Raw genomic sequence first — 10,950 nt, 5'->3', positions numbered from 1 at the left:
CAAGTTATACTATTGAAAAAATTGTTCGTCACAATAAACCATTCAGGAAACTCACTACTGTCTCATTTGAGATAGGAGGAGAAAAAAGGTTGTTGATATTAGTTACTGGGTTAGAATTTGCATGGGTTTTGGTTAACTTCTACTAATAAGTTAAAGAAGGCTAAGGCTATAAAATGGTAGTTTCATTTATAAATATTCACTTTATTTCTAATCTCTTCTAAAAAAACGTGTTAAGGAAAAAGGTGGCCAGAAGGATTACACGTTGCAAATTGTAATTTGGTTGTTAGGCTGTAAAAACCAAACATGTAAGTGAAGTTGAGCACAGTGTAAGAAAAAGCCAGTTTTTAATTAACAACTTATTTACAAGTTCATAAAATCAACTGAACTGGAGTAGATGTTCTGTGTTTGTCACCAATATTTTATTGTAACTGGTAACTTGCACGCTTTATAGTAGAAGAACAAAAAGAAAATAAAGTTCACTATATACAGCCTTTGTACAGGCTACTTGACTATACACAAGGCATAGTGATCATAACACAAACTAGTCTTCATAATAATTTGTGCACAAAAAGACACCAATCAGACATTATGTGAACATTACAGTGAAATGACATCACAAGTCCAGTGGAAATTCTGCATGATACAAAACATGTTGATCTACTGCAAATTACATCCTTTAAAACAATAAGCCTTTATTCAGTAGTAACTTAACCAGAGTCTGATGCAGAGATTTGTTGTGTAGTTATAAGTCTTTTAAGTGAAGCAACCTCTGCAGATAAGTTTGCTATGCCCTGCTTCAAATACAGGTTCTCTGACTCAGAAACATTGTAGATATTGTCCTTTATTTCAACAACTCCAGTTTTGCAACCACTTTGAATTTTTACATTGAGTTCCTTCTGATGCCAGAGTTCTGGTTTAAGTGACCAGTCTTGGATGTTAGTCACTTGAACAGAGAAAGGAGTGTGAGAAGAATGCACCAAGTTTTGTGCACCGTGTTTTTCAAGCTCAAAATGTCTTTTTGAGGACATGTCAATGGGCGATGACAATTTCTGTGTTGCATCATAGTCATTATCCATTGCTTCCACTTTAACTTGCATGGCTTTGGCTTTAATTCGGAGCTTGTGAGGCAAGGCTGAAGAATTAACTTCTGGAACTTTAACTGTTGCATGAACATTTTTGTGTTCAACTGGGGAGTGGATTGGACCCTTAGGAACCTGCTGTTCATCTTCTCCGTCAGATGACTTTCCAACTACACCATCATCAGTTTCTGATGTTCTGGGGGAATTACTGGAGGACCTATTAACTTGCAAGAGAGGAGGAGAATGTGAGTACACATTAAAGGTAGCTCCCATGTAGTTCGGATATATGGATGCTTTATATGAACCTCTGTCATCTCTTGGCTCTCTCTCTAATTCCATGGGCTCCTGTTTTATAATCTGGAACTTATTTTCAGGACTTCTGCAGTTGCTTTGTATACGACTTGGTTGAGTATGCTCTACAGATGATACTTCAGACACATCAGACATTGAGCTTTGAGGAGAATGTTTAATGACAGAAATACAACTGCTACCAACTATAGATGGTTCATGTTCATCTACAAATGAATTAATATTTGATTTGGAGCTCTGATAGTCTTGGAAATACACAGTTGTTGAGCTGCTGAGTTTCTGTATCTCTTGGGCATAGGCTGCAGAACTAATTAAACCAAACTTTAGCTTCAACGAAAGCAGCTCTGCCTTCAAAGTGGCATTCTCCTCTCCCAGTGCAATTAGTTTGTTCTCTAAGACAAGGTCATTTAGTCGTCGTTTTTCACGAGATCTTTTGGCAGCTTCATTATTTTTCCGCCTTTTCTCCCAATACATAGCATCTTTCTTTTCATCTGGAATGAATTCTCGCTTTCTCCGGCAAGCTGATGATTTGCTTTTGCCACTACTTGCTTCAGTAAGTAGTATATCTTCATTTGTAGACAATTCTTCAGACACTTCTGCTAAAGTAGACTTAAGTACCATGATTTTGTCCACATTGCTACTTGTGTCAACAGGTCCGTGTTCCTTTTTAAGGGTCTGCATTTTTCTCAGCTGCATCAGAAACAATTGGTAGTAGATCTACAATGAGCAACAGAGCAAGCTATTTCCCCAGTACTTTTCACTCCACAACTTGATAAGTACAGTAAATTTAAATCCACGCACATTCTTCCTTTTCTTTCATATTCTCAGACAGAAGTGTCTAGAATCAATTTTCTTGGCAGAGGCAATGGGAATCTTCTTAAAACCCTGGAATAAATAGAGAATTTGATTACTATTTAGGAATTGCTGGTTCAGGACATGCAAAAGTAGCTTTTGATAAAAAGCTTAGACTAGCATTTGGTTCATTAAACCTGCTGTAATAGGAAGACAGCTCAACACTGAAACAACTGGTATTCTAAGCTTTATGATACCTAGGTAGCAGATTTGCTTCCAAAACAAATACAATATGATCCAAGGAAAAATCAATAAAAAAATATTTGAGTTTTGATCCTACAGTAATGTTGTCACAGAACTTTCCATTATATCACTGACCAACCTAAACCTCCAACACTTAACACTGCAGGACACCAGGCATATTGATGAGCAGCACTGGAAAGTATCTTGTTCTTCCACATTAAAGCATCCCTTCTGAAAACAGCTGTGGTGTGTGACTTAGAAATGCAATATATTTGCATGGATTAAAAGTAACATAAGCTGATTTAGAGAAGCTGGAGTGCTTTCTATTGTCTTAAAATAACACCACTGCCCATTAAAGCTATTAAAGATTTAATTATTGCTTTTGCATCATATGAAAATATATAGAGATATATATATCTCTCTCTCTATAAAAATGTTTATACACACACACACACACACTTGGAATTCTAAAATGCCTTTTTGATCAATTATATAAATTCAAACTAGTAAATGCACACGCAAAATCTGGGCAAATAGCTAACAAAAAAATATTGACAAGAAAACAAAATGTGTTAACATCATTTTTTTAATTGTCTCTTACAAAGGAAACTTTAAAATCAGTATTGAAAAATACATTACAGAAATAACATGTAATTAATAATTTGTATTTGAAATAGTCTTATTACATCAAAGTAAAGTTTAATACCATTGAGATGTATACCATTAGAAAACAGTGTTTCCATTAAAGTGGAAGTTTAGATCTACAAGTCTTACAATTAACAAAGGAAAACTATCTCACCCTTTAGCTTCAGACATCTTAATCATTAAATTGGAACACAGCATTTAAACCGGCCTTTGTTTTATTTGGTGCCTCTTAATGAAAAAATATTTTATTCTCATAACATCATTTGGTCTTGATCTAAGATACAGGTTCTCGATATCTCATTTTCCAGAATCAGTCATGTTCCTGGTAAAATAAATGTAGCATGCCAAGTGCTTTTACAGAACTGACTATCGAGTCAGCAATGACTCTTGCCTGTATAACCAAAAAAAAAAAAAAAAAAAAACCCCACCAAAAAAAACCCAGCCACTTCAAATTAACGTCATTATTTATTGGGAATGTTTTTACAATGACTAATGAAACTAATTTTAACATTATCAGTTGGGAAAGTTATAAAAGAATTAATGAATTGTATTCTGCCAGTTTCTCTTGTCTTTTCCAGAAGGCAAAGAGGAGTGAGTGATGTAATAACAATTAAGCAGGGTCATAAAGACTCAGGTTTCAAGCTGGGTTCTGTTCCATCAAACCATGCCAACTCTTCTGTCATGAAAAATTAACACATTTAATAGAACAGCTAAGTAGAATTTCCTAAAATCCGTGGTTAATTACTGACATGTAACTATTTGTCTTCAATAATACAGCCTTAATGGAAAATAGAGTTAGAAGCCAGCCACACTTAAGACAGCATCTAACATTTAGTGCAAAAGCAGCACCACAAATTGCCATGTTTGTAAAGGAGAAATGTATCTCTAATATACAAGCAATTACATAGTTAGACCATGATCCAAAATTCAACCTGGAGTCAAAAGAAGTTTTCTATCAAGTTAAACAGGAGCTGGATCAGGTTTGAAAACAAAAATAAGTTCTACAACAAAGCAACATCAGTTTTTCCAAACATTCAGTATAATTTGATTTACTGAAGAAGTTATATAGCTGTTCTGTCCATCTCACTGCTAGATGTAATCAACAGTTTAATTAATATGCAGACCATTTTAAATGTAGTGCCTCCCAATATTTAAAAATCATTGTTGAACACACAGAATTTGAAAATAAAAGACAAGACAAGGACACCTGAGTTTTTATGGTATTTATAGAATATGCAGTCTCTGTAACATGACTTGACGTTAAAAAAAGAAAAATACTGTGATTTTATTTCAATATCCTGTAGCATTGGGAATACACAGCTACCAATCCACAACTGTCTTGATATACTACAATCACCGTGTTCACTTGTATCACATGGTGTTAAACTTTTGCACTTCTAAGGAAATGCATACACCTTCTGTGGCACACAATAGGAAGCTGTATAACATGTACTGTATACCTATGAAATCATCACTTGTCTGTTAGTATGCATCTCAGCCAATTCTAACTGAAGTCGAAAGGGTTCAAAACAACTTTTGTGAAATTTCAGGGCCTTACCCATACAGAGGTCTTACTGAATTTAACAGTACTAGGGAGCTGCACTCAAACCCAAATAAAAATATTTATTATTTTAGAAAAGGGATACGAACATGCATACATCATTATTTCATGTATCTTTTTTGCCATACACCCTGGAACACCTACACTTACTTGAAACAGTAGCAACAGCAAGGAAGTACTTATAGTCATAATAATTAGCAAAAAGTTATTCAGGTTTTTTGCCTAAATTAATGTAGACTAATGGAACAGTCCATCGATATGAATGTCTATGTATCTGTAAAAACTCAAGTGCACGTCCAAACATAATCCCTTGCAATCTGACACTGGCACTGAGTTACTCTTAACTACCCAATAACCTGCAGAGTTCATGTCCCTTGTTCCACAGGACTTCTGCAGTTTGGGCCCTTCCACTGAACAGTCTGCTCCCTGTAGCACTGATAACCCCAGTTTTGGCCAGTCTACCTCCTGTACACATTGTTCCTGGCACAAATAGACAGAACGTAAGTAGCATACACGTCTACAGATAATATTAAATGTGTATAGAAACAACCATGTTTTTGCATGAAGTATTCAACTTTGCTCTCTGCCACAGTCCATGAGTATAGCTGTCAAGACATAGTCTTACTGGTTTGCTACTTGTGTAGTTAGTTCTAATGCCATTACTTTAGCAAGCTAAAAAACAACAACAAATCTTTAGCTCTTTCCACATCTTCCTGGAGCACTTTTATCATGGTGACTGGAATTGCTGCTTTGACAAACGGGAGTCAAAGCCTTTGTTTATTAATAATTCTCCATGTGGATCAGCCCAATGCTGAGTCTGTAAACAAATTAAATTCCATCTGATGATAATGGCAAAATGCCTTAAATGAATCCAGCCATCTCACTTCACTTGCATTTTATAATTCCACTGGAAAACATCAGTATTTACACATGAATTAATGAACTGTAATGATTCCTCTGACTATATTTCAAATTCCAATATTTTCCCTTATGATTAATTTTTCAATTGCTTTATCACTCCCTCATAAAGTGTTACAAACCCAACATTTAATACTGCCTTACATTAGTCACTGTTAAAGATTTTTTTTTTTTGGTTGGTTGATGTTAATGGCATTGAGTGCCAATTCAACAATGTAATAACACTCGACCCTATTAACTTAATTACAGACCCAGTCTTGCTCCCACAGCAATTTTGCCATTGGCTTCAATAGAAGCAGGATACAATCCCAGATCCAAGTGCTAATGAGACTGTAGTATAGAACTCATGCTATTGAGGCAAGAAACGGTGTATGCAGAAATGATGAAAAGCTAAGTTATTCATGGACTTCAAAAAATACTTAAGTGACCTGCTTGTGTCAAAATAGTACACTAAGGATCTGATCCTGGGGATTTGTGTATTCACACTGTAATAACTGAGGTGTTTCAAAAGGTTGAAAGACGGGGCCACTATCTTTCCTTTCCCTTTCTTCTCTGTAATTTAATTACATAAGTCATTTCTGCTTTAGACGGTGCATGTGGGCCTGCCCATATATGTATGTTTCCCCGCAGAGTAAATGCATATTATTTGTATGTAGCAAAATAACTTATGCTAGATCCAAGTGCAAATTTTCAAACATATCCTAGAATGAGATAACAAGTAATCGTTAGTTCTATTGCTCTATGATTTTGATAGTGATTCTACGAAACTAAATGAAATCCCTTTTCTAGCAGTTGGATACTCAGACACAATTCACATTTTTATCACCATGGGTCCAAAAAAATTCTCTCAGTCCTTCATCACCACTATATCGCAAACTGCAGACAAACAATAAAAGCTCATATTGATATGTGTCAGTTGTTGTTGTCATCCATGTTTTGCATAGGCATCATTAATTATATTACTGTTACCATTCTGTTACAGGTTACCTATTTTGAAAATCTGTCTACATACCAGCAGAGCTGATGTAGAGCCTGCTCAGAGATACCAAAATGATGAGTTTGCATTCCAAACTTTGCAAAAATGAAGAATATAGCTTGCACTTTGTCTTCAAGTGCTTTAAGAACAGCTGCTATCTGTCCTAAGACTTCTATGATGTACGGAAGAAATATCCTCATTGCACATGCAGGACCAGAGGCTGAGTTTAAGCTTAGGTGGCAAATACACAGCCTCCCCAAACACTGATGAAGTACTTTGGAGCCAATTTAACTTTACCACTGCTGCTTTTCGCAGACAAAAATTTATACTATTAAATTCTTTCTGCACCTCTCAGGTCTGTCCTAATTCAGAAATCCTCTCCAAGAGAGGGTGTGGCCCCATTTCAACCTTCACTAAAAATCCTTCAACATACTTTTTCTTACCTTTTATATAGCACTGTTAGTAAAATTATGTTCCTGTTGAAGAAAAGCTTTAATGCTGGCTCTACTGGGAGAGTGATATTATCCCTAGGATGGATTCACAGGCAAGAGAGTCCAAGCAATGTAGAACAAATGAAGTTCAAACTTCCTGGAAAAAAAACTAGGTAACTGCATTTTATGCTATGATGGGAGAGGTTATCCACAGTCACAAAGGGGAAAAGCATTTACAGTGCAAATGTTACCACCAATTATTGCACTCACAGAGACCATGAAGCCATTACAACAGCATGGAGCAAAGCAGAACTACTGATTTCATACACAGTTCCCTTTTCTTATAACTTCACGGGCATCTTAAGTGCTTACGGTTTCAGGATCAACGTGTAATTAGGTCAGTGGAACACTGACGATGACAGCTTCGTACAGGATGACCCATTTTTGCTAAAATGTTGATCATCTTATTGAACGAAAAAAATGGGAGATGTCTACACAATATAGCCCCCTGGGCACATCAGAAATAATTTATTAGGACACTTTTCAATTAAATATATAAAAAAATGAATAAGATCATAATTGAACTTGGAACACTATTGCACCTTCATATTACCCACCTCCAAGCTGTACCCAGAAATCTGATGTCATATGTAATTTTTTTGAAGGCTTTCATTGTTGGGAAAATTACTTAAGTTACTGTTTATCTTAATAACTACAAATTAACTCATTAAAGTACAGCCTGCTTCCCAAAGGTAAATTACACAAATTATGGAAATAAAATTATTATTTGGAGAGCATGAAACATATGTAAACGGTAGCTGTTGCTCAAAAAGGTCAGTCAAGGTTAAAAGGTGCAATTTTGACCTGTATTTTCTTCCATTTCCTTAAGAAGACAGTATCATTCTATCAGATGTGTTCAGTTTTTCCAAAACAAACTGTTTACTGCTCTGATTTGGTGTGGGGGGAGGGGATGTGTGGTGTGTGGAAAAAAATGTAAGAATTTTACTCAAAGCACCAGGAAAAAACTTGAGAAGCAAAGGAAATGTATATGTAACTTGTGTAAATATTTAATTACATATATATAATATACAGTATGTGGATATGTATATAATCACGCTATTTTAAATATCACATCACTTTCCAGTATTTTTAATAAAACCCCAATAGAAACAACAGTTACTGATGTTACAGTACTATGACAGTATGCTTCTCTTCATTTCAATAGCTACTTGGCAGCAGGAAAAACTAGACTGCAAAAAGCTGCAACTTAATAGCAACAATGTTCTGGAAATACCATCTCAGCTTTTCCCTAGTTAGAAGCCATTAAAAACAAACAAACAAACGTTAATTATTCTGACAACAAATGGCTTTCTATTATTGAACCGTGTTCTTAAAATGCCGAGCATGGACCAGACCTTCAGCTGACCTAAATTTATATAGTGCTATTTAAAGGCAGCAGAATTATGTCAATTAATCCCAGCTGATGCTCTAAACATGCGTCCTGTTATATAACAACTTAAGTACAAATATGTAAAACAAAAGTTGCCTGTAAAATGTTGGTATCTACCACTCACTGCAAACGGAACAGAGAAGTAGCAATTTTTAGAGCTCAAATTTTGTGACATGGTCCAGGCAGGAAGACCACTGCCCATGCCAAGCACCATTTTCTTTATTGGGTTGCCTTCCACTTGTGAGAGAAGGTCTTACAGCACTGGAACCTATACTGCTAACTACTGTGCAGGCACCTCTGCGGCAAAAACTGGTTCATTACTGAAATACTTCAGGACAGACAGAAAATTATACCAAGATGGAGCAACTCAAGAAAGGGATGCCTCTTCCCCTCCCCCCCCCCCCCAACTTAAATAAGGCATTCTTTCTGATAAAAGAGAGATTTGTGTAATAATCTGTCACCAGATTCAGTCTCACAGTATGCTAATTTGGACATAGATCAATTCAACATATGAATTAGGAAAAAAACCAGGATATCTAAGGAGGTCTTAATAATAAGTCATTCCAGCTCTACCCTTTAATAAAGCAAGTTCTTAAGAATGTTGTTTCTGTCACATTTTGAGTCAAGTCCAAGTATGCTCTTTCTTACACAATCTTATTTTTGTCAGACATGCTTAGCCTCAGTATTTGACAGTTACATATACCTTAAAAAAAAAAAACCAAAACAAAACAAACAAGACTTTTAAAAAATATTTTCAAACACTGTAGAATACTGTAACACAGAAATCATCTGTCATTCTGTTTTAGAACGGACTGCAGGAATTGGCCATCTATTTGCATTTTTTTTCTATTACATATCCTAAGCACATTTATATCTCATAACTGGCTGCAATGATCATGGCAAGGTCACCTAGAAGAGTCAATTAAGCTGATGAGTCAGATACATTGCTTAACAGTGTGTAATAAGACTCAAACAGAGGATTTTATTGTTCATATTATTGCATCATGGTGATGTTATAACAGCAGTGAGATTGCTGTCTGGAAAAAACTATTGCATAAGGATAGTTTGCATAACTATTTGTTAAAATAAGTTAATTTAAAATGAGCTAAAGGTTTATTTTACTTTTGAGTTTTATTTCAAGATAAAGGATTGAAAAAAAGCAGCATGGTACTGATATTTTTCACAGACTCTACTTAGACTTAATTGCAAGACAAAGAATATCTATTATGTTCTACAAATTTCAGCCAAAGCATGGCAAATACTGTTCCTTCTTAGGATGAGATAAGCTGTGAGGAGGTCATGTAAGTTCACATTGCTCATGGGAAGACTCTTAAGCTTTTTGACACCTTTCAGATCAGTTGCTTTAAAAATAAAACCACAGCAGAAATTTGAGGCTTTGAAGTCAAATCCAGGAAGCTGGATATTTTAAAAGCTAGTTAAGAGTCCTTTGGAGAATGAGTTAAAAATATAAAGTAAATAAAAATAGAAGGTAGGGGCAAATCATTCTAAAGAGTGTTAGCACTTCAACAGTCAAAGACATCCGTAAAGTGAAAACTTTTGTAATAATAACTGTTAGTGCCACTGATATTAAGGCTCTATATTCAGTAATCCTTGAACTGTTTCATTTAAATCAGGTCTTTGGGCCAAAACTTGAATCCTTATTCATTCAAGTTTCCCATCAAAGTCAATATTTTGATGGAATAAAGACTGTAAAAGTGATGCATGTAGCAATATCTCAAATGAGGCTCTGGATTGAATTACTGAGGAGGGCAAAGATGACTGAAAGGAGGTTACATACACAGGAATGAACACAATGAAACTCAGTGCAATCATTCAAGCTACAAGAACAAGGAAAAAAAAAAAAAAAGTTGTTTTTAACACAATAACTCCAAGTCAGCTTCATGATCAAAGCTGTACTTGACCCTAGCAATCAAGTAGCAGAAAAGCTTATGCATTTTATCAAGAATATTACATTTTTAAAATACTTTGCTGTTACCTATAGCACGTATACCAGATATCAAGACAGTGGCTAGGGTACTCAAGTTTCAAGTTGGGGCATTTTGGTCACAAGCACAATGATGGTGATTTCATCTACTTAGGAGATCATTTTAGTCACACACAAAAATCACCTCATCTTGAAAGCCAAGTTATCACCAGCAACTTCTAAGCTGTCCTCCCGTCCAGGACAGAGCACAAGCTGACCCCGGAGTACGGACATCCAGCCACGGCTTTCACCACTGCAACGCCAAAGTGACTTGGGAAAATAACAGAATTGGGCAATGGATGGCCTTTTTTTCTGTTGCTGTTGTTGTTGTCGTTGCCGTTGTTGTTCGTTACGTAAGGAGAAAGACGAAAATACTCAGGTCGAGGGAGCGGGGGGAGGGGTATGCTGGGCTATCTCATACCTTACCTGGAAGCCGTACCCCTCCCGCGGGACGGGGAGGCAGGCGGTAGCGTTTGGGAAGGGGGGAAAGGCCCCTTTGTCTGGCGCTCCTTGCCTGCAGGCGACGGTAGGACAACGGGGGGAAACGGGCGGTGGGGTGGGG

The 10,950-nt window shown here is 36.2% G+C and overlaps 1 protein-coding gene across 1 annotated transcript; it reads right to left on the bottom strand.

The window, feature by feature from the left end:
- Positions 1–397: 397 nt before the first annotated feature.
- NFIL3 (nuclear factor, interleukin 3 regulated) lies at positions 398–2,266 on the bottom strand. Its single transcript, XM_010073748.1, has one exon. It carries the CDS (start codon positions 2,082–2,084, stop codon positions 708–710), a length of 1,377 nt encoding a protein of 458 aa, XP_010072050.1. The 5' UTR covers positions 2,085–2,266; the 3' UTR covers positions 398–707.
- Between the last annotated feature and the right edge of the window lie 8,684 nt (positions 2,267–10,950).

The sequence above is a fragment of the Pterocles gutturalis genome, unplaced genomic scaffold (genome assembly GCF_000699245.1).
Source record: "Pterocles gutturalis isolate BGI_N339 unplaced genomic scaffold, ASM69924v1 scaffold37922, whole genome shotgun sequence".
NCBI lineage: Eukaryota > Metazoa > Chordata > Aves > Pterocliformes > Pteroclidae > Pterocles > Pterocles gutturalis.
The sequence above is the reverse complement of the archived record's forward strand: the minus strand, read 5'-3'. Positions and strand labels throughout refer to the sequence as shown.

What these genes read in the sequence shown, in the direction of transcription:
- NFIL3 (XM_010073748.1), bottom strand. Translation starts at nt 2,084, where the DNA reads ATGCAGCTGAGAAAAATGCAGACCCTTAAAAAGGAACACGGACCTGTT.